Below are 25677 nucleotides of genomic sequence, written 5' to 3' on the forward strand. Positions count from 1 at the left end.
TCTAAGTCGTCGACTATGCTCTGGTAGATATGGTTCCAGAAAAGACTGCTTGAAATAAACATTGCTCTCCTGCATGGATAAAGGGGCCAAGCGGATTGAACAATAATTACAATATCCGAGTATCTGAAGCACATTAGACTCCATTGTCCGAGGTTCATGGAGGAGAGAAGGGGGTTGGGCGATGCCTTGGATGTGGACATTGGATCTTATAACCCTGTAAAGTAGAATTGAATTGGATCACGGTAAACGCGAAAATATCCACGCTCCAAAAGAAACGCGTCGGACATATAAATTAAACGTGGTGATGTACACTAAAGCCCTCTTCTTGCTCCAGTTTATAAATACCCACCATAATCTTCTTCAGTCTTCGCTTTAATATGAACTATGATATTTCATTTGAAAGACTGCCTGTAAGCGGTATCATGCGCAAAAGTAGATCAAGTCAGGTACGAATAAGCAACTTGCACCACGACGGTGATGTGCACAAAAGGTTCAAGAGATGAAGTGGAGGGAAATATATTCAAGAAGCGGAGCGCGGGTATCAAAACAACTGTTTTACAAAGTAGGCATATGGTCTTGCGGAAACAACCCCCTCGGACACCATATTGTCGTGGTATGGGCAGCTGTAGTAATTTACTACTACACTAATAGTGTCCACAACATGAATATGGAAGCTTTGGATTTGAACTTTTCTAGTGGTAACAAGAACAACATCAGGTTGGGGCCGAGGCGTGGTTTTTGGAGGCCTCACTAAATTCATGCCTCCCTATGGAGAAATCTGTGGAAGGGATACTTTCCAACACAGTTGAAAGTTTACATTTAGTGCCTACTGCGCAGCCAGACTGAAAGGAAAATAAGGCATCTCTCACCTTAGAGGAACTGGAAAGCGGAATCTTTGAGGGAAGGTAGGGAGGAACCTGTAACTCTTCTGTCAGCGGTAATGTGTGCATTGACAACGCTTTATTGTGCTCCGCATTAGGGCCTACACACACTCTTCCCGTGGGGCTATGACCGTGTGATCCGGGAGGTGATCAAATCAGCGAGAGAGATCTCAACGAACCTTGAAACTCTCATAGGAATACGGACACGAAGACAGGAGTGAGAGTTTTCTCTAAGGATACCAAAACTCCAATGGGAAAACTCGCCATGCTGCGGCAGTGCCTAGGGGAAAAATGCAGGAGCCTGGAACGAAGCCAACATTCAACAATCAACAATTTCGTAATGGACTTCTCCATTTGGAGTGCACTGATGAGGTTGCCCTAAAGTGGCTCCAGCAGGTAATTCCAGCAAGCGACATCATCCCCATGCTGGGTGAGCAGAACCCGAGCATTGATTTTGGACATTGTAGGGTAGAGTTCATGAATGCAGGATAGACTACAAATGTGATGTTAGAATTGGACCAAAAGAATCTGAAGTTACTGAGGGACAGTCTCCATGTGGCCCTTCACTTTTGCCTCGATAGATTGACATCCAGTTACATCAGGAAGCTTTGAAGTATCATCCTTATTTTGAGAGCGAAGAACAATGAGGATTTGAGACTCATACGAAATAAATTAAATTGCGGTATCTTTGGTCCGCCTCTTCCACACTGTAACTGTACGTGAAGGATAGTGTATAGGGTGGCGGAACCGCCATATTGGGGGTGGCGCTGGCGAAAGGACTACAGAGTAAATTCTACCTCCTCCTACATCTTTTACGGAACAAACAGTGACGTGAACGGAACTGGTTTGTTGCCAGATTGTGGAATCGGATTAACGGAAACTGGACAGCACAGACTAGAGAAAGTGGCAAACAGAAGAGTGCTTTGTGTGAAAAGATAAAACTCTTTATGGATAAGGGTATGGGCACTGCTGCACCTCCAAATGCGGCCATTCTCAGAGAAATCAAATATGTGGAGACCGAGTTTTTGGCGGTATGATATGAGGGAAACCTGGTTGTCCACCGGCCGTGGAATACGATTCTAAATGTTTTCTGTTAGATTTTAGCTAAGCTTATTTCGGAAAACATATAGGTTGGCTATTAAGTTTTAGTCTGCCAGAGCCTCCTCCTACATGCTGGCAGGGTTACAAAACCCAAGGACTGCCCTTATATTTTCTTGATGCAAAGAGGCATCGGGTCGATTTAAAAAAAAATCTGTGACATTGAATTACTTAATAGGATAACGCTTACGTCCTGAGGTCAAAAGTTTTAGAGGTAACTATGCTGAGACAATTCTGTTCCTAGGACCTAGTTACGACCATCTTACAATACCATATTAATGGCGAGAGTAGAAATATCATAGCTGTCCCTAGGTAATCTTATGATTCTTTGTGTCCTTTACCGAAGAAAGAACTAAGGGATCTGGTAGCATATGAAGAAACAAGTGGTCTCGAACAACATATTTATTGGTGGAGTAGCAAATGCTACCATGCGAATTGCAAAACCGCCAATTGCAAATCAACCCAAAAAAGACCTTGATGGTATTATTTACAAAAGGAAGGAAACTGGATGGTCTTTGCCTTCCATAGATGAGGGGTACAACCCTTCAACTCTGCGAAGAAGTGAAATATCTGGGAATCATCCTAGATAAGAAGCTTCTTTGAAACAAACATATAGATGTTAAGATGAAACGAGCTCTCACAGCCTATGAGCTGTGGAGACGGACTATTCCCCCAAAGTAGGAATTTAGGCATCATGTAGCAATGTGGTTATGGGTTGCTATGATTAAGCCGATACTCACTTATGTATAGTGGTGGGTTAGGGACTGTGTATTTGGGTACTATCGGCACCATTACTCAATTTGCATCCCTTGGATATATACTCAAAGCACTGCTGTGAGAGCAGCTCACATATTAATTCATTTAGATGTAACGGAAATAATGGCAATGAGGGGCGCAGATCATTGGAATAGTTATTGGGAAAACTGAATCCACTTCTTAGAATGCCTTGTGATTCTCAGGTCCCTATAGATATGTTTGGTAGAAGATATAAAGTTGTCGTGAATGCGTGGCGGGATATAAGGTCTTCTACACAGATGGCTCAAAAAGAAAATAGGGTTCGGGAGCAAGGGTCTATTTGTCGAGTAGAAACGAAAATTGGGCTTCTACTTTTGGAAAATATGCAACGACCTTTTAGGCTGAAGTATAAGCGATCTTAAATCACATCGCAATCTGATCACCTCGAAAATAGTTTAGGAGTGCAGAAACCAATGGAACTCGATTTCGAGATCCAATGCTTTGGAATAACTCTGAGTACCTGGTATGATGAAAAGGGAAGGGAATCTTAGATACCTTAACAAAATTCCACTCTTGCAGGAACTGGAATCAGCACTTTGAGTATCAGTAGTATTGGCTAATGCTGCTATCAAAAACTGGAAGCATATCGGCTGAGCACTCCCTGAACATACTTCGTCTACCGTACAATAACTTATGAGGTAGCATTCGTAATTTCAGGGATGATCTCTGTTGGTATCTTAGCCGAAGGAGGAAGGAATTTCAAGCAGAAATCAGCCTCGGGACTGTTCTAGGATCCCGTTTAATTGTGAGAAATGTGGTAAGCTACATGGTGAGATCGGATGGGGTATGCTACGGTGAAATGGATGCACCAGCGGCTTAGAGAGGCAGAGGCTGGACGAAGGTATAGAAGGGAAGCTAACGCAATCAACAGCAGAAACAGAAATTAATGCAATTAAGCAGTTAATGGCTGGAAGGTTTCATGGAGAGATTGCAGAGAAAATCTAGGAGGTTTTGGCCGGAATGGGTCTGGCATTCGTCTCATCCGGCAGCAGATGAGTTTCAGTAAGGTTTTGTTTTCCACAAAACCTTCAGGAGGAAGGAGGAAGTGCACAATTGGAGACTTGTGACCTTTAGCCCGTATCTAATTCAAGAAGCTTAAAAACTCCCTTTAATTTTTAAGAGGTTGAAGAATAAAATACTATTCCAATGCCGTCGGTCAGTTAGCTTTCGCAACTTTTATAATATTGGGTCGGGGAAAAAGAAATGTCGTATTTGTGATCGAAATTTCACGCTTTATTTAACATACTTAGAATTATCCGATTTAAGTCAAATATGCGCCGTTTTGTTCGCAAACTTGTTGCCATTTAGAGGGCAACTTCATTATCCACCCCTTATAAAACCACCCCTCCTTATTTGCAAAAAACTCAGACAACCAGTTTTCGCCAGCCTCTTTTGAGGCCAAATTAGCAGCAGCAGTAGCACCAAGAGCGTTTTGTATCGACCGGAAGAGATGGTGTCAGCTCCGGACTATATCGCCACGCTTCCACCACAATCTTTTTCGCTGAAGGTCATCGTACGCGACCCACTTTTTATCACCAGTCACCATCCGCTTCAAATTCGGGTCGAACTCGTTCCATTTTAGCAGTGCATCGCAGGGGTTGATTTGTTCCAAGAGATTTTTTTGCGTCAACTCGTGTGGCATCCAGCTTTTTAAGGTTTTGTTTGTAAAACAAAACCTTATTAAAATCGGTTCAATGTCTGTCTTTCGTTGCATTTTTACCTCTCAGGTAGTAAAAACGTAAAATATGACGCATTTCTTCCTTGGTGGACTCCATCTTTGACGCGCTATAACTTGAGACTGAAACGTATGATCACAACACTGTTAACAGATACTTGTAGCACAGATGCGATAAGTACAACACAAGATATGTTTAAGTGTCGCCATCTATTGACAAAATACGATATTTCTTTCTCCCCAAACCTATATATATATTTTTCGCAAACTTTTTAGTATCTTTTTCACCAGATTTTCAATACATATACTGCTCCCTTTCATGCGGAAGTGTTAAAAAAAGGTTCAGAATGGTCTTCAAGCTGAAGTTCTTAGAAAGAATTTGTTTGAGGATTGCTTTGATTCTCCTCGATAGAGAGAGAGATACAGGCTTGCGTTGACATTTGGATCGAGCTATGAAAAACACTGAAGAAATACCACACTATAAATATATTTCTGCCCCCAAATAAGAGAAGAGTCGCCGTCATGGCAGGTTGTTGAAAAATAAATATCAGTGAACACAAGTGAAATGATATACTGGTAATCTTGATGATGTATCTACACTTCAACACGAATGAACATTTAGTATTGTGGACCATGAACATGTTCTGAAATTTAAAACGCATTCAAAACACAAATAATTCAGAATTCAAACCCTTTTACGTTAAGTTCGAAGAGGACTCAATTAGACGTCCTAGAAAAAATGGCTGATGGATCCTGTTTTGATCAATTAAAGATAAATTTTATTATCTTCATGAATTTAAAAGCAATATTTAGAAATAAAGCAAATTGAACTTACTTTATGCAAAATTCTAGGATAAGTAATATAATCCCCAACAAGACAATTTGTAAACCAAAAACTCGTATTGTTGCGCGAAGGAGACTTGGAGATTTTCCTTTCGCTTCGGCCCGTTTTAACTCATTTTCCCACGCCGCACATAGTTTGTCACCTAAAGTACCTGAAAATTAAAAAGATAGAAACATTTTAGTGACTAATTTGTCTTTCAATCTGAGAATAAGTCCTAGAGGCTCGTTGGCTGACGATGGATGTGATGAACAGTGAAGCAGGAGTGTAAGGTTCTCGGGACATTTTGGAAGAATCTGGCTACTATTATATGAGGACAGTTCTCCCCCTATCATATGGCTACGTAATTTCGCAAAGACATAGGTTGCATTCGTTTTGGATCAAATAATCCTATCTAATGATTTTAGAAAAGAACAGTGCCTTTGAGCCTTGTGAGAGTTATAGCTTTCCAGGAAACTGGGCAATCAAACCAGAACTACGAGGCTTTTTCATTGGGGAATGTGTAGTGCGAACCAAGTCTGAGAAAACTTTTGTGTCAAATGAATTTTCAAAAAGATACTGTGACTTGATTAGCCGAAATGATTGGAGACCATTTAAAATAGGAGACAGGGCTTGGGTGATACGTCCATAAACATCGGCGTTTTTGTAGGTCCTATATAATTCACAACTGAAAACGAAGGCCGGAATTCCGACGGACAAATATAACTAACGATCATGAAGTGATAACATGAGTTTGGAATACCTATTAACTGTTTTTAAGGTTTTGTGTCTGTCTGTCTGTCTGTCACACACATTTTTCTCCAAAACGGCTAAACCGATCCGAACGAAATTTGATGGACAGATGGGAACTATGAAATCCCACGCATACAGTGAGTGGCATAAATTTAGGTGGAGTTTAAAGGGGGCTCCCCATACATGCAAAGGGGGGATTCAAAAATTTTTTTCACCGGATATAGTTGTGTAGGATATCAAATGAAAGGTCTCGATTTGTACTTTCCGAAACTGATATTAGTTTTGGCATAAATTGCAAAGTGCATGAGTAATGAGTCAAAATGTACGCACTTGAAGTGAGACAGGACTCATTTTCGGAAACTACCCAACCTAAAAATCCGGAAAAAATCGGAGTGGTGCGCCTAGATGAAATCTAGGCCTCAAAATATGTCCCATTCCGATATCTGCTCAAATAAACTTACTAATAGTATATTACTACTTTTTAGAAATTTACTGAAAAACCTTAAATTCATCCTAAGACTTCCGAATTTTGTAGCAGCATAGAGCACAATATTTGGTATATAAGTGCAAAATTTCGTAGAAATCTGGCAATTAACGCCAAGTTATAGCAGTTCAAACTTAGCAATTTCGCGCGAATTTACCGCTTCCAAAGCCATGCAAATCAGATGCTGACGTCATAATTACCCGGAATAATTGACATTCGCGTGAAATATTAAAGTCGCATTTATGAAGAATCAACTTATCTGCAGCGCTTTTTAAGATTTTGTGTAAAACACTTATGTGAAATCTAATCTTCGAGAGATGTCCTATTCCGGTATCTGCTCAAAAAATTTACTAATAGTATATTATCAACTTTTAGAAATTGACTAAAAAACTCCCCTTAAGTTACTCCTGAGTGTACTAAATTTGGCACCGACATAGAGGACAGCCTCGTGCATACACATGTTTCATGAAAATCCAATTATTATTGGGAAAGTTATAGCAGTTCAAACTTATCAATTTCGTGCTAATTAACAGCATCCTAAGCCGTACAAATAAGATGCTGACGTCATAATTAACGAGAATAATTGAAATTCGAGTAAAATATTAAAATTCCATTCAAGAAGAATCTAATTCTCCCTAGCCCTTTTTTATATTTGATGTTGGTTAAATTGTTGGCATTTGCTAATAATATTAAACTCAGAGTGTGAAGCGTATGAGGTTGACTATTTCAATACAGGGCTTTCCATCAAATGATTTATTTAAATTACTTTCTAAAAAATAGATGCCAATAGAATTTTTAACTATGTGACACGGAACTGTCAGGCTCATCGCTCCTCACATCTTCTTCTTTTTCTTCAGCCTTCAGTTCACAAGCGGGGTCGGCTCGTCGTGATCGGTTTCGTCATTTTATTTTATCAAATGCCTGATCAGGATGTAATCGCGAGACCTTCAAATCTCCATCCAGTGTATCATGCGACCATTGTTTTGGCCGGCTTTTTGGTTGCTTACCATTGACTTCGATGTTCTCACCAATACTGGTTGTTGAATTCTCGTTAGCGGGAATTACGTGACCACACCATCGAAAACGCCTCTCTTGCAGTTTTCCCACGATCGGTGCAAACCCATATCGATCGCGGATATTCTCATTTCAGACGTGATCAAAACGTGTCACGCCACCAGTGCAATGCAACATTTTCGTCCCCATTACCGCAAGACGTCGTTCATTGTCCTTTATAGTCAACACTCAAATTATAGAGAGTGACAGACGGACGACATTGCAGTAAATTTTAGATTTGGGACGTGCGCTGATACGTCGATCACAAGGAACACTAGTTGCAGAATGTCACTTCATCCAGGTGGCGTTAATGCTTGAAACATTTCATTACGCAGTTCTCCATTGGCTGGTAGCATTGGCTCGAGATATTTAAATCGCTCAGTTCTTTCAATGGCAGTAATCTGCCCCTCCAGATATTTAAATCGCTGAGTTCTGGCAATGGTGGCAACCTGCCCAGAACTGAGCGATTTAAATATCTCGGGTCAATGCTATAAGCCAATGGAGAACTACGTTATGCTCCTCACATAGGGATACACAAAACCTTTTATACCTGAAGCGTCAAGCTTCCGGTTTCCCGACTTGTTTAAGGTTTTGTGTTTTGTGTTTTCAAAAATTAATTGAGTTCTCTGTTTTCGACGGCTGACTATAGACTGACTATCCCGGTTCCTACGCCAGCTCCGTCATCCTGCTACCAACAGGTAGGCGAGCTACTCAGGCAGGTGAGTTTCGAATTGCTCAGAGGTAGAGCCCAGGTGAATCTCCGCTAACCGGCTCGACACTAGAGCGCCCCCACAGTAGTCTTTTATTTTTTTTGAATATGTATATATGCTTATTATAAGGACGAAACCGAAATTAACTCTTGGCCGAAATTAGCTCCCTACAACCGAACAGAATGATCTGAATGATTGAAATGGACAGCACAGGACTCAATTTGCTTAAGGAGTACTTAGCCTTTCGACGCGAAAAAAAAGCGTGGCAATGGAGAGAGACAGAAAATTGGGTTCTTTTGAGTTTCCTAATGAAGTGAACAAAAGAACTAAGAGAACTTTAGTGAATTGTTACATCAAATAAGCCTATAAAGCTGCGAAAACCCTAAGCGCGGTTTCCAATTGAAAATGTCGCTCTGTCGGGAAGACGGGACGATTATCGGTGAAGGCAAGCAAACAGGATCCATGGGCGTCATAATCAGTTGCTTAATCTTACACCACCACGTCTAACACTCGAAGCATCAATGTTAGTTGTCGAACACCACATTGATCCTCAGACGCTGTAATATGTCGAATCAGCCATTAACAACCAGAAAAATAATAAAACGCCGAGTATTGCTGATATCCTAGTAGAACTTATTGAGCGAAACCATCGCGAGTTAGAAATGCCACATACAATCGGATCCGTGACATTTGCGACCAAGAGTGAATGTCGTAAGAGTGATGAAAGCCTGCTATCGCTCCATATGTTTCAATATAAAAAGGAGACATGCCACAATTTCAGAGGTATGTCACTGCCTTGTACCAGTGGCGCGGCGTGGGTTGAGATTGATGGGAAGCGATATTTCTTTAATTTATATAATTTGAGCTTTTAAAATCATTTCAAGTAGTCAGAACCTCTCAGAACCTTGTTAGCGTATTTAGGTCCCCATATTACCATATTTAAACCACATAATATGATAAAATAAATAAATTCATAAGTAGATAAATAAAATAGCTTCAATACACGTATAGCAACGTCATTACAAACATGATGATCGGATTGAGTCACAAGCCTAGGAGAAATGCTGGGGCATCCACCTCAGCCAACGCGACAGGACGAGCCCCGGTCCTATCGAGAAATGGGCAAGGATTCTTGGCGCATGGACGGCGTTAATCCGAACAAAACGAACAAAAGAAATACGTGTCTGCACGCTAAATGTTGGTATCCTAACTGGAAAGACTGACGAACTCACAAGAACCCTTCGGAAAAGGCGCATTGATATCTGCGCTCTGCAAGGAACCTGATGGTCTGGTGTCAAAAGCTGCGACATTGAACGCGAATGCGGTAAAAATGGCTACAAACTTCTCTATTTTCGTAACCCACACACTCAGTACGGTGTTGGCATTTCCATCTCAGAGGGTTTCCGTAATGCCATTAAAGAAGTCGAACGATTTTATGATCGGCTGATGAAGCTCACCATTATATCAGCTGATCGCACTATTCACTTCTTCACCGCGTACGTACCACAGACAGGTCGACCAGATGCCGGGAAAAATGCCTTCTGGCGAGAAGTTGAAAAGACTTGTCACATGCCTACTGACGACTATATTATCATTCAATATTAATAGTCATATGGGTGAAAAGGCAGACGGTAACAGGTGCCATGGGGGAAAGGGGTTCGGAGCGCGCAATGAGGGTGGTGAGCGTATAATCGATTTTGCGGACACCCATGACCTTGTACTGTCTCATTTTCCTACATTTTATATTGGGAACAGTAAAACGCAAATCGACTATATTCTCATAAGACGCCAACATTTTACTACTGTCACTGATTGCAAAGTCGTTCCCTATGAGACCATCGCACCTCAGCATTGGTCGTTGATTGCCGTCCTGCGAATTAAGCCACCGATAAAACAGTGCGAGGAACGCACTAGCATGCGATGCATTAAATGGTGGCGATTTGGTGAGAAGACAGAAGAAAAGTTCTCACGCACACGATTACCGATCATTACGAATGTGAAGAATCGTGGAACCAAATGAAAGACACGATCCACAAAGTATCCTCTGCAACCCTCGGGGTCACCAAACCGGGTAAGCGGTACATCAACCGAGATACTTTGCTTTGGAATGATGTTGTTGAAATGAAGGTTCGTGAAAAGAAACGCCTCTACCACAAATTTCTCGACGATAAAACGCCGGCCAATCGGCAGATTGCCTATTTCAGTTTACAAAGACTGTTCCGTTCGAAACGTCTCACCATAGGGTCAAAGCTCTTACTGTACAAGACTATGATCTTGCCAGTCCTCATGTATTCCTCGGAAACTTGGCGTTCGAGAGAAGAATCCTCCGAAGAATTTTTTTCCCCCTACATGAGGATGGACGATTCCGTAGCCTACACAATGACGAAATCTATGAGCGATACCATGACCGTCCAGTTGTGGATAAAATCCGGCTCAATAGGTAACGGTGGGCGGGTCACTTAATCCGTATGGATGAGGATGATCCCACCCGGGAAGTCTATAAGGGCAATATCTATGGTAGAAAAAGAAGACGGGGCAGACCCTGCCTAAGATGGAGCGATGGCGTAGACCAAGGCGCCAGACAGCTTTGTCTGGGATGTCTGGAGTTCCTTATTAAGGCAGGCCTAGACCGGATACCGGTTGTTGCGCCGTTGATGATGATGAATCGGCAGATTTATAAGAATGCCAACCGGAAAGCAAAGAAAGCAGTCGCTGTCACCCGAGCGAACCATTACAAAAATCTGTACGATAAACTGAACACTTGGGATGGCGAGAGAGATCTGTATCTGTAACGAACGTACACAGGATATCGAACTGCGTTTTGTTGCGCTAATGACAAGAACGGTACTTTGCTTGCCAACCGTCGAGCCGCAACGAATAGATCGCGAGAATACTTCGAGCAGATTTCAATTGAAGAATTTGCTCATCCTCCACTTCCATAATCAAAGTCGAGGAGGCAATAAAAAAAATGAAATCGGGGAAAGCCACAGGACCTGACGACATCGCATCTGAGCTCCGGAAAGCGTAGAGTTGGGACCCAACACTGTGGCTCAGTGAATTCTTTAATAGGGTTATTCACGAAGGAAGAACACCATCTGACTGGCAAGAAAGTACTACTGTGCCAATATGGAAAAAGAAAGGTAGTCCAGCAGAATGTTCAAATTACCGTTCGATCCGATTACTTTCCCATACCATGAACATTTTTGAACGCATTCTTGACAACCGTATTCCCGGAATCGTTGGAATAACTGTGAATCAAGCCGGATTTGTCAAAAACTGCGGAACTACTGACGCAATACACGCTGCGCGGTTACTCATGGAGAAACATCGTGAGAAGCATCGCCCTCTTTACATTGCCTTTCAGGATCTAGAGAAAGCGTTTGACCGTGTGTCACACGAACTCATCTGGTATGCTTTACGATAACACTTCGTGCCAGAAGAACTCGTGCTCTGGGTTCAATTGCTCTACCACGATCCGAAAAGTAAAGTTCGAAGTATGGCGGGTGTATCAAAACCGCTTCGTGTCTCTGTTGGTGTTCATCAAGGAAGCGCCCTCTCACCACTCCTTTTTGTTCTTGTTATGGACACCGTCACACGGGATATCCAACGTCCAGCATCCTACACACTGCTTTATGTAGATGATGTTTTCCTAGCATCGGATAGCAAAAATGATCTCGAGCATCTTGTTCAAAAATGGAATGATCGCCTCATGAGACACGGTCTCAGATTGAATCTAAACAAAACTGAATTTTTGACGACCGATCCCCATGAAACAGGGACAATCACTGTAAGCGGCAGTGATCTACCTAGAACTGAGCGATTTAAATACCTCGGGGTCAACACTATCAACCAATGGAGAACTGCGTTATGAAATTGCTTCACGCATTAACACAACCTGGATGAAGTAGCGTTCCACAACGTTTCAAATCTAAAATTTACCGCAATGTCGTCCATCCTGTCGCCCTCTATGGTTCTGAGTGTTGGCCGACTATAAAAGACAATGAACGGCAGTAATGGAGGCGAAGATATTACGTTGGACTATTGGCGTGACACGTTTTGATCACATCCGAAATGAGGATATCCGCGATCGTTATGGGGTTGCACCGATCGTGGAAAAGTTTCGAGAGAGGCGTCTTCGATGGTATGGTCACGCAATTCGTGCTAACGAGAATTCACTTGCCAAGATTGGTCTGAACATCAAAGTCAATGATAAACGACCAAAAGGCGGGCTGAAACAACGGTGGCTTGATACGCTGGATGGGGATTTTAAAGCCTCGAGATTGCACCGAGATCAGGCATTCGATAGAGTCAAATGACGAAACTGATTACGACGAGCCGACACCGCTTGTGAACGGGACAAAGGCTAAAGAAAAAGGAGAAGAAGATTGGGTCACGTCAACAAAGATTGTGGAGCTCAATGAAAATGTATGCTAAGGGAGGAAAATGGACTGGCGACACATTGCAGGCAGTAGTAAGTACCCGTAGGCCAAAGAACTTTCCTCAGAAATTGTAGATACGGTCCATAGAAATCTACAAGAAAAATTTCAATGTTGATTTCAATTGACGTTGGAAAATAATCCTTGAACGATTCGATGAATCTCAGGAATCTATACAGTTTCCGAACAAGCGAACAGGAGTCCACTGTAGACAAAAAATGTATTTGCGAAATGCTTCTTTTGAGGAAGATATGTTTTCCATATGATATATGTACATCTAAATGGTATAATCATACAGACGAGTGGTTAGATTTCCCATAGATCACGAGAGCATTTGATTTCAGCATACCTGTATTTATAACGTCAGTGTTGTCATCAGTAAATGTCCCAACTACTGGTGGAAGAAAGAAATTACGGTGCTAAATTCCCTTAGCATCAGGCAATTGTGATGAAGAGGACGTATATACATAGTATAGCCATGAGTTCTGTCAGTCAAACAAATCTTGATTTCTCACGAAGTAATAAACCAAATAACGAAATCGAAAAGTACACCATTGGAAAAGGGAAACGTAGAGTTTTCAATCGAAAAGAAAAGTATTCAAAATCGCCGCCGCTAGCAGCTATACAGGCCCGAAGTCTGTGAGGCCATGCATCAATCGCTTCATGTACGGCTCCTTTAACTTGGCCCAAAGGCTGTAGTCCAGAGGATTCAAATCTGGGCTGCCTCAGGTCCATTCATCCGCGGTTATGAAGTCAAGAACATGCGCCACTGCTGAATTATATTGGCTTTGTGAGCGGGGGCCGAGTCCTGCTGGAAACACCACAGCTTTCCAGCGAATAGAGATTCACTCAATGGCTCGTCTACATCCCCTAACATCTTTTCGTAAATTGGTTTTGACGCCGGCCTCCTAGAAATGAATATCAGTTACTCCGTGATATGAGACGCCCCACCATACCATGACAGAAGTCGGATGGTGACGACGTTTTACTCGCGGAACATTTTCTTTGGCTTCACAACAATTGCGAACATATACTCGATCATTTTGTCAGTTGAATTTTTCCTCGATGGTAAAAATATTCTTTACCGGGAAATCGTTGCAGAAGAGCAGCACACCGAATTCGCCCTATTTCCTTCAGTTTTGGCGTTTACATATGGCTAACGCACCGCCGGTATGCACAGAAACCGAGATCTTCTCGTAAAATACGACTCATAATTCGAGTTAAAACGCCCATTTCCACCGTCATTTGTTTCTGCTTACGGAGAGGATTGCGACAAACACACTCACGCAAAGCATGTATGACATTCGGGCGACGTACGGAGCGCGGGCGCCCTTCCCACGGCTTGTCAACCATGTCAGCTGTTTCGCGGTATCGAGATAATGTCCTAAAAAAACGAGCCGACCCCGCTTGTGAACGGGACAAAGGCTGAAGAAAAAGATGAAGAGCTAATGTCCTAAAAACGAACCGTTCCTTTACCAGCAGCTTTTTTAACAAACTACAAATCTTTTTCGGCGTATTCCAACATTGGTGCAGCGCAATAACCGCGATTCTTTTTTCGTTGTTAGCGTGTTGTCGTTCACGCGTTACTGAACTTCGGAACCGGAAAACCTGACGGAAGTGGGGTATGGTTAGGTACTCTCCGTGCGGAGTATAACCAGTTTCGGCGGCCTAACATTTTTCACTATACACATCGACTGACAGAACTTATGGCTATACTATGTATATAAGTACTTTTGGGTCATGGTTACAAAAACCATATGGAGAAACAAGGACGACTGACGATTTCGTCGAGGGGAGGGTGCTACTTGAACTCTGTTCAGGGAGCAGCGGGACTTATCAGTTCAGGCTTAAGCGTCTCACCAACATCGTTTTTGCAAATGCCGTAGTCACTTTGGGTCACGCTGCAATTACCCCCCGTTGCAATCTTTCTTTATATTCGTCAATTAAAGAAGTCAAAGACCGAACAAATGCCAAGGGTTTAAAGTCGCATTTAGCACATTGAGTTTGACAACTACATCCAATCCAGCGAGCTGTATCTAAACACTGGAATCTCCAAGATAATACTAGTGATAACACAGTCTCAAAATTTCATTAGATTATCGCATATACGACGCTAGGCTTGTTGCCAGTAAAGATTTTATCTAAGCATATGTGACACTAATTCAATAGTTTATTATTATCTGGAAATATCTATACATCAATCTTCAGACGTTAACCATAATTTTCCGTAAAATGCTTCAACATGAATGAATATTTTCCATGCTAAGTCGACATGGGCAGTAGTATCCAGGTGAATCCACTCCAAAGAGTAGTAAATTCTTATCAAGCCAATTATCAAGTTAACATAATAATAAATTATAGCATGGAATGAAATCAGATAGCAACTATTTGCTCAATTGATAAAATATAGTTCGCTTCATCGTGAACATTAACAATAGTGATGACTTAGTGGTAAATATTTCCATTACTAGCGCCTTGGTATTATCAGATTTGATCTGAGATACCTGAGGAGGGGTTAATGCAATACTCTGCAATATTCTGACTTAATTTTTTGGTCATTTTCAGGACCACATTCCAGGGCCCGAGGTGGTCTGTTCATTAAGTCTAGAAGGTCCTTTACTACTTTTTTTGGTTAGCATAAATGATTACCTAGGAAGCCCGAAAACGGCCACCAATAACCCACAGGCGTACATCACTCTAATCTATACGAATATCAGTGTCTGGCCATTCTTTTCGGCAGACTGAAGTAGTACTATCGTGTCATCAAATCGAGACAGTTTTTGTAATCTCAAGAGTCCCAAAGCAATCAGATCCATTAATGGAAAATTCGACGATTGTCAGCAAGTGTCTGATGCCTTTAAAGACCTTGAAAATCATATTGAATTAAATCAACAATGACTAAGAATGAGAGCACATTGGACGACCGGGAAATTGGTGACGAAAAACCACGACAACCTTTTCTTCAGATGAAGCTATTGTACGGAATAACTTCAAAATTCTTTCTAACAACAGAGCACACGAGTTTACGCGCATTTTTCCGGCTGTTGCTCTGTATATGTGTAGGAATTCGCAGTATCTTCAAAGCGGGGGAAACTGAGGTCTGTTAGCAAATAAGATATTTAAATCGTTCAGTTCTGGGCAGGTTACTGCCATTGCCAGAACTGAGCGATTTAAATATCTCGAGTCAATGCTATCAGCCAATGGAAAACCGCGTAATGAAATCGCTTCACGCATTAACGCAACCTGGATGAAGTGGCGTTCCACAACTGATGTTCTTTGTGATCGACGTATCTGCGCACATCTCAAATCTAAAACTTACTGCAATGTCGTCCGCCTGCCGCTCTCCATAGTTCTGTATGTTGACCGACTATAAAAGACAATGAACGGCGTCTTGCGGTAATGGAAACGAAGATGTTGCATTGTGCTAGTGGCGTGACACGTTTTGATCACGTCTGAAATGAAAATATCCGCGATCGATATGGATTTGCACCGATCGTGGAAAAACTGCGAGTGAAGCGTTTGTGATGGTGTAGTCACGTAATTCACACTAACAAGAATTCACTTACCAATATTGGTCTGAACATCGAAGTCAATGGTAAGCAACCAAAAAGCCGGCCGAAAAAACGGTGGCTTGATACGCTGGATGGGGATTTAAAGGCCTCGCGATTACATCCTGATCAGGCATTTGATAAAATAAAATGACGAAACGGATCACGATCGGCCCACCCCGCTTGTGAACGGGACAAAGGCTGAAGAAAAAGAAAAAGATGTGAGGAGGGACGAGCGCACGACAGCTCCATGTCACATAGCTAAAAGTTCCATTGCCCTCTATTTTTTAGAAGGCGATTTAAATAAATCATTTGATGGAAAGCCCTGTATTGATGATAGTCAACCTCATACGCTTCACACTCTGAGTTTAATATTATTAGCAAATACAAATTCTTGGCCAACATCAAATATAAACAAGTCGGGAAACCGGAAGCTCAACGCTTCAGCTATGAAAGGTTTTGTTTGCTTCTTCTGTGAGTATATTTGAGTACAGAACTATCCCATTTGTAAGTAACCCGTTATGTATATGCATTTACCCTGTCAGATTTAGTACTTCGAGTTGTAAATTTACACGGTAAAGACAGCTTCGAGCTACTGTAACTTTGTTAATAATAGTATGATTTTGATCAAACTTGGGGATATGCTTCATATTATATTTTATACTACTACCAACTTTTATAACACTGCGATAAACTTAATGGGGGTTTTACTCAATTTTCCCACAAATATACTATTATTAACTTAATTTTAACAGGTATCGATATGGAGAGTATTTTGAGGCCTGGGCACTTTATAGAGGCAGCTTCATGATTTTTTTCAGATTTTTCGGTTAGGTAGTTTCTGAAAATGGGTCCGTTAAAGAAATCATCACTTTCCACTCCTCCCACTCTCCGCCTTTCCAATAAATATCAAAACTAAGACCGGCTTCGAAAAGTACTAATCGAGCCCTTTCATTTGATAACTCACATGACTATATTCGGTGAAAAAAAAATGTACACCCCCCTTTTACATGTATGGAGACCCCCCTAAATCTCAACCTAGAAGGATATCACTCACTGCATGTCTGGGCGTTCCCAACTTCTCACCAAATTTCGTGTCAATCGGTATAGCCGTTTCTGAGAAAAGTGCGTGTGACAGACAGATAGACTGCTTTTGGGAGTGAGCAAGCGGGCTCCCAGTCGTCGATATCCCTCGACCGCAGTGCCTCGGTGGTGGACAACTTGGTCACCTTGGCATATGTAATATAAGTGATTTGCATTTGGAGAAGGAAGTGTTCAAGCGAAGTACGACCTTACCGAGAACACCAGTAACAAGACCAAAGAAATATGAACTGAAGACAGATTGTTGGGCGACAAAAACCGTAATAGCACCCACCGCATATGTTCAAGATGTGCGACAGCAGGAGGTGCTCCAGGAACAAGGAAGGGGTCCATTCAATAGAAGTCTGTCAACTTTGAGATCTCCCCCAATGCCAAAGACGATGAAGGATAAGGTACAGGTACTGGCAAGGTCAATAAACGCCAAAAGTGAAGGAGCTTATAGAAGGAGTAACCCTACCGGGGCTTATAGGGAGGAGAGTCCTGATCCGGAGGAGTTACCCTTCACCCAGTTCGGTGCAAAAATAGTTGAACTGTCCGAGTTTATCAAGGACAAGCACAACGTGAACCAAGCCATAAAGAATAGGGTTAGGGCTATTAGAGTCCTCTATAATAGATCGCAGGAAATGAATAATAAGGATACGCTGAGCCCCGCTGTGGCAACAGTGTCACAAGCGACCCAAGTGGCACCTAACCGTACTACCAACGAATCACGGCGAAATAAACGAGTACGTGACAAAGGAGGGGATCCTATAAATAATCAGCAGGCGCCTAAGGGAAAAAAAGGCGTACAGGACATACTGAAAACCAGCACCAACAGCTCAGAGGGAGGAAAGCGAACAGCGAATGTAGGAAACTTGGCCAGCGTTGCGAAGCCCAAGACGAACGAAAACACTGGATGGACTAAAGTTACCAACAAAAAAGCGAAACGAAAAGCAAAAGTACGAACTCGTCCAGATGCGATTGTTATCTCCAGTAAGGGCAATTTGTCCTACGCGGAGATACTCAAAAAGGTTAAAACTGATCCCGACCTAAAAAATCTGAGGGGAAATGTGAACCCAATCTGAAGAACCCAGAAAGGGGATCTCATTTTCGAGCTGAAAAGATCCAGCGGTGGCAAAACTGATGACTTTCGCACTCAAGTGAAAAACTCACTTAGGGAGAATGCCGCAGTGCGTGCCCAAAAGTATGAAATCTATATAGAATGTAAGGATCTCGATGAAGTGACATCGAGAGGAGAAATTTGTACTGCTCTTAAGGAGCAATTCAAGTTGAAAGATCTTACAGAGGAGTCTGTTCTCGGCCTACGAAAAGCCTATGATGGCACTCATACGGCGACAATACGAGTACCAGCGGAGGCAGCGCAGATGTTGTTAGCTGCCGGAAGGGTTCGGATTGGATGGGTTGTCTGCCGTTTAAGAGGACAAAATTTAATAAAAAGGTGCTTTAAATACCTCATGTTTGGGCACTTCGCGAAGGTATGCACCAGCAGCATTGATCGATCCGATCGATGCAGAAGTTGTGGGGAGGAAGGCCATATTGCCAGAGAGTGAAATAGGGACTCCAAATGCCTATTCTGTGAAGTAAAAGAGGGACAGGATAATCGGCACATTTCCGGAAGTGGCAAATGTCCGGAATTTAGGAAGGTGCTTACTGCAATGAGAAAATGAGGTTTATTCAAATAAACCTGAATCATTGCAGGGTTGCTTAGGATTTACTTGAGCAGACCACGTTCGAATCTGAGATGGAGATTGGCATCATAAGTGAACCGTATAGAAACCGTCACGGGGCATATGGGTCACAGATTCGACTGTAGGAGTCGTGATATGGGCTTGCGGTCAGCAGGTCATACAATGTACTGCAAGTCAGGCGACCAGTGGCTTTGTGTGGGCGAAAATAAGTGGTGTATATGTATACAGCTGCTAAGCCCCACCAAGTTTGACATTATCTAAATTCGAGCAAATACTTGATAATCTTGTTCTTGACGCAAGGGGACGAATTCCAAAGGTGATTGCTGGTGATTTCAATGCTTGGGCCCTAGAGTGGGATAGCAGAGAATCAAATGCTAGGGGGGAAGTTTATTAGAAGCTTTTGCGCAGATGGACATAGTTTTGGCTCACGAAGGGGAAAGGAAGGGGGGAAGGGGGTCAGGCTCGGTTGTAGACCGGACCTTTGTCAGCCCTGCGCTGGCGCGTGGTATGTCCTGGTGAGTCAGCGAACGCTATACCCACAGCGATCACCAGGCAATCTTCTTTGAGACACGTGTCGAGCCACAAGGCAAAGAGCTATCATGCCCGAAACCGAAAAAGATTTCAGGCTGGTCTGCAAAATCTTTGGACGAGCAGACCTTCATAGAGGTGTGGTTAGATTAACCTAATAAAGCAGGCGCCTCTACGGAGAGACACGTCCATCTGACTCAATGCATCGCCAAAGCATGTGACGTGTCCATGCCCAGGAGGTGCGCATTCCCCAGTAGAAAACAAACTATGGTGGAATGATGAACTGACCGGCCTTCGGTCAGCCTGCCACCGAGCCAGAAGAGTGGCTCAGAGGGCGGTAGGTAGAGTCGATCAGGGGCGAAAAGAGTGGACCTATAAGGCAGCCCGAAAAACCCTCAAGCTCGCCATCCAGCGAAGCAAGAGGAAATATACTATTAGTAAGTTTATTTGAGTAGATATCGAAATGGGACATTGTAGTGTTTTACACCTAAATTTATGCCACTCGCTGTATGTGTGGGATTTCGTAGTTCCCATCTGTCTGCCAAATTTCGTTCGGATCGGTTTAGACGTTTTGGAGAAAAGTGCGTGTGACAGACAGACAGAGAGTGAATCGATTTAAATGAGGTTTCTTTTTTACACCAAACCTTAAAAAGAACCTAACAAATGGTCGCTTTCCCTTAAACTTGCAATTTCATTTGAACAATTCCAAATTTTACTTATTAATAATTTACGAATGGTGCAAGCGAAAATTGACTGGGCAAATCGTTCGTTGATCCGCATAAACTTAGTCATATTACCTATCGTCGGAAGCAGGCAAAGCGATTGGCCACTGTGGGAACGAATGTGCATACCGCTTGTAATGCAATGCCAATTGCAGGGAGTTTTTGCCTTGCTGCACCGACATTGCATTTTGGATTTCAAGGTCTCGCCTAGTAAAAGTAAGAATTAGCCGAATCGGGACCGGCGGATGAGGTTGGCAGCTAATCAGCTGGACGCGGGTTTTTATCGGCGTTGAAGTGTAGTTGTGGTGACAGGAGTGGCGTTCTGGTGGCAGAAGGAGATTTGTGGTTGCAGAAGTAGATTTCTGGTGGCAATTGTATTTCTCCAAAATTCCTAGTGGGGCGAGGAGCTCCGATTCTGTAATTGTTGTATATTATTCAATGCAAGTTGGAAAACTCAATTTTACAAAAATCCCGAAAGTGATTGACGGTTTCGTCAATGCCTCACCTCTGCCTGGGAGCAGCGTGACCGAAAGTTACTACAGATGCTAATCGCTGTTTTATGTGTAATTGCAAACACGACATGAGTGCGAATTATATCCAAGTGAATTCCGCCTTATACATTCAGACCCAAACTAGGCCGAAATGAAATTATTTTTGTTTAAGGATTGAGGGAGTCCTAAGTCCACATCCAATTGATGTCGGACCGGACCATTTGGGAAGAAACTTTCTTTCACATTTGTGGTCTACGGATTCCTCTTTTTTAGGTAAATACCCACAAATTAAAAAAGTGACTGAGGGTTTCGTTCAGGGCAGAGGCAACTCATCAGACCCATAATTTTCTCCTCAGATCCGTATAATTTTCACCCCGGGCTCCATTTTCCGCATAATTTTCACGGTGGGCCCAGATTTTCTCTCTTCGGCCCTGCTTCTGCTTAATGATATTTATTCATTGATAATCAAAAACTAAACTTAATGAAACCAATTGTATGGATACCGCCACGACGGCAGTGCTGAGCGGCCAGAGGAAGTGTTGGCGGTGCCACATATTCAACGAGGCCGGTAGGTTTACGGTCTTGGTTTTGGTTAAGACACATACACCTTTTCCTTTTGAGTAGAGTGATTCTGACCACCAATCCTAAAACAAAAGTGTACGTACTAAACGTCAAACGCAAAAGTTTTTCGCAATTTTTCAATTTTTCGCACAATTTTCTGAATTTTTCTTTCCACAAGAACCTTCTACAAAGTATTAGGAAACTTTTCGAAACACAGATCAATCAAATCGGTAAAGCCGTTCTCAAATTATGCCGTGACAAGGAAAACACGGTTTCATTTTTAGTTTTTATTATTTTCAGAATTATTATTATATTTTGGGTTTTGTTGTGCCGTTGCCTTACAAATTAAGATTTAATTATAAAGAAATGAATTCCAGCTCATTTCTTTGATTTCAGGAGTCCCTTTTTCCCTCTTCCGCTTTGACCCCGCAGAACTCTCTTACAAGGGAGATCACTCCAGTGGAGTAATCTGAAGATGCCAAGGTAGAGCGGGAACCTCAAAGGCCACGCCTCTCAATACATTCGATGTAAAAAAAGCATTGATTGAAGATGCGATTCGTCGATCTCCCTTTTCGAACCTGGCACTCGGTTCCGGAGTTTAAGGCTCCGCGCGAGCGGTCGAGCTCGACTCCCGATTCGGTGCGTCGTCGGACTACCAACTAAACACCTCCCCATCGTCAGAGAGCTAGCCTGGAACCGTTTGTCACATTACTTCGGGCTAGTCCCCGGACTCTCCCGCCTTGCAGAGCATTCAAATCAGGGAATTCCTTTCACCAACGGTAGGGGAGAGGAGGAAGGAAACTGTCAGTTCAACGAACCCCCTGCCATCCGGCTCCTCCACCGGTCGAGTTCTATCTTCTTAGCAACGAGAAGGGCCCGAACGTAATGGGCAACACGGTTCCACCTGTCAGCAGTCCTCAGCATCTCTTAGACAATGTTGTCTGGAGAGAGATCCCTGTGTTTAAATAGAGCTGCTGACGAACCCCATCCCGCCTTCCACAAGAAAAAAGAGTGTGGTGGGCATCTTCGACAACTCCATTGCAAAACACACAATCCGGAGAACGCGCCTTTCCAATCTTGTGCAGGTAAGACTGAAAACCTCCATGCCCACTTAAAAATTGGGGAAGGAAATAGTCAGTCTCACCATGCTTCCGATTCAGCCACGGACCTAAGTTGCCGATGAGCCGCGCAGTCCATCTGCCTCTAGTTTCATTTTGTCACAAGAGCTCCCACTCCTCTAGAGTGCGTTGCCGTTCTTCGCGAGCAACCACCTCCCTTGGCTCATCTCCCTTGCACTTGTATATGGCCTGACGCTCCTTAGCAAGAAGGGCAACGGGGATCACTCCCGCGATCACCAACACGGCCGGTTCAGAGACATTGCGGTATGCAGACGCCAGCCGCCAAGCTCCCCATCTCTGTACTTGCGCGAGGCGTTTACGATATACCTTCTTGTTAAGAGCGCCAGACCATACCTCTGCGCCGTAGAGCAGGACAGACTGCTTGATTATTCGATAGGTGCACTCGAAATCTTGTGTTGGTTGGATTTTTCTGGAGGATACGTAAATTTTGGTATAAGAACACGTGTTCAAAGAATCCCCCCGCCACATTCCCTAGCCTGGCTAGCATAGAAGCATACAAGCACGTATCGACGGAACACGTCAATGGAGTTTCAATATTTATGGGCAGACACCCAGGATATCGAGCACTTTTGCTGTGTTAATGACATGGTGTTTTGTTTACCGACTGCCGCGATTGACCAATTGTGGGATACTTTCTTCCTCATTGAATAAATTCTTCCGTTGAAATCTGGCCGAAATATTCTTGCCATTTACTCGTTGCAGCTAATCGCTGTGATCACGAGTTAAGTTCCTCTCCTCGAAATGCTCAATATTAACGGAGATACGATCTTTTAAAATTTAAAAAAAAAATACCCCAATTTACGCCCATTTTCCCAGCTCCTAGACCCCCCAACCTATACATCATTTCAAAGGTCTAATTCTCCTCTATACAATTGATCACGAATTAAGCTCCTTTTCTCGAAATTAGAAGGCATCTTTCTCAGCATCGGATCGACTTGTTTGTTGTGCGTATGCGGTGAACAAGTAAATCGTGCGAACGTCTCATGCAATGATCACCGAACCGTCCGACTTCTTTAATGACATCACGGAAACCCTCTGAGATGGAAATGCTAACACCATATCGCGTGTGTGGGCTACCAAAATAGTGAAGTTTATAGCTATTTTCACCGCGTTTGCGTTCTATGTCATAACTTTTGGCATCGGACTATCGAGTTCCCTGTAGACCGCAAATAACATGCCTTTTCCGAAGGGCTCTTGCGAGGTATTCCATCTTTCAGATGCCCATCTCCCCCTCGGACACCACCTGTTGAAGATGGAAGCAAAGGATTGTAACTCTCCAAGTGGTAAGAAGTCACAGACTTCGAATCCACCCGTGACTCTGAGAAATCAAGTCGTGGCCGAGGCACGGATTTTGGAGACCTCACCTAATTCATGTTCCCCCACGGAGAAATCGGTGGAAGACAGATTCTCCACTTCAGAGGTAAACCTACAGCCGGTGTCTACGACGCGGTCAGCCAAAAAGGATAGTACAGCAACTCCTTTAATGAGAGGAACTGGAAATCTGACTACGGCCGGCCTGTCGGTGACACTGTTGCCTAACTCTTCTAAAATACGGGCAAGGAAGGCTCGGCAGAAGGAGACTTTAGGAGAAGGGACTACAGGCTTGCCTGTCAGAACCTTCTCCTCCCCCTGCACTCGGAAAAACGGAAGTAAGCGAAGCTGATAATGTGGACGTAACTGGTCTAACGCCGGTATGTGAAAACAGATCCATGCAGCCCGGACTCCGTGAACCAGGAAGAGCTTCTAGCCGACGACAACGGAAGGCACGGCGAAAGAAGGTAAGGTTTCTTGGGTATGAAGACATGGGCGTTGCTACACCACCAAGTGTGGCGATATAAAGAGAAATCGGACGGAAGAAAACGAAACTTTCTGCGGAAGGTGAGGACAAACCCCGGTGAGATCCACACTGAATGCAGCAGACTTTTCAGTTAGCGACGGTTTATTAGACTGCACTTATAGCTACAAACATAAAAGTTAGTCAAACCAACCTGCAGCATGCCAAAGCTTCTTCCTATCTATTGGCGGCAAAGCTGGCAAAGTTGCAGGACTGTCCTTATATATTTCTGGTTCAAAAGCCATTAGTTCGTTTTAACAGAATCTGTGGTATTGGATCAGTCAAAGGGACTAGGATCTTCTTCGATGAAAGATCCTCGAAACCAAGAGCTCACGTTCTGATGTCAAAATTGTTAGAGTCAACCATGATGAGACAATTCTGCTCCCAGGACCTTGTTGCGGTCAACTTACAATGCCAGGTTAATGGTAAGAGGAGAAACGTTATAGTTACCTCTGCTTACTTACCCTATGATTCTTTGTGTCCTCCGCCGAAGCAAGAATTAAGGGATCTGGTAGTGTATGCAGAATCAGGTGGCCTTGAACTTTTAATAGGTTGTGATGCGAACGCTCAGCATATTTGTTAGGGCAGTAGCAAATGCAATTCTAAAGGATGGTCTGATGAACGCGAACGTAGGGTGTTCCTCTAACAGCCTGTAATACAAAGACGGAATCCTAGGATGAAGTTCAATGAACTTCTTGGCGACAAAGTCGAGCTCCCTAAGCGATTAAGGACTCCTTTGGCGATAGAAGATCAATTGAAAACCTGGGGAAGATGACTATTCAAATCCAAAGAACTTCAGCCTAGTATCATTTTCGCTGAAATGTCTGGATAGACTGGTTGAGCGTCACATTCGCGAGAAGGCGCTAAGGTCGCACTCACTAAATTAAAACCAACATGTTTACCAATGTGGAAAGTCCTGTTAGTCTGCTCTTCATTATTTGGTTTCAAAGATAGAGAGTCGCTAGGAGCCGATGAAATTACAGCCGAATTAGTTAAATATGGAGGCGAACAGTTACACCAAGTGGTTCATCAACTTGTCCTCAAGACATGGGACAGCGAATCAATGCCTGACGATTAGCAACGAGGCATTATCTGTCTCATACATAAAAAGGGAGATATCACACAGTGCAGCAATTATAGAGGTATCACGTTGCTGAGTACCATTGAGGCGAGATCTTGGGCTGCATATATGTATATGGTGGCAACGTCAGCGTCGAAAACCAACCAACACACAACATCAAACCGCACTAGTCAAACAGGAAGAATAAGGATCGGAGAATACAACTTTGAGACCCTTGATAATTTCTCTTATCTAGGGTCGAAAATCACAACCGATAACAGTTACGATGATGAAATCCGC

General features: G+C 43.0%; 1 protein-coding gene across 2 annotated transcripts in view; it reads right to left on the reverse strand.

Moving 5' to 3' along the window:
• Positions 1 to 25677, reverse strand: part of LOC119659171 (probable multidrug resistance-associated protein lethal(2)03659) — a 120740-nt gene that overhangs the window by 26458 nt on the left and 68605 nt on the right. For both annotated transcript variants that reach the window (XM_038067124.1, XM_038067125.1), the window contains exon 4: positions 5285 to 5444. In XM_038067124.1, coding sequence (XP_037923052.1) covers positions 5285 to 5444 — 160 coding nt within the window. The remainder of the gene's footprint in view (positions 1 to 5284; positions 5445 to 25677) is intronic.

This window comes from Hermetia illucens, chromosome 6, assembly GCF_905115235.1.
Source record: "Hermetia illucens chromosome 6, iHerIll2.2.curated.20191125, whole genome shotgun sequence".
Taxonomy (NCBI): Eukaryota; Metazoa; Arthropoda; class Insecta; order Diptera; family Stratiomyidae; genus Hermetia; species Hermetia illucens.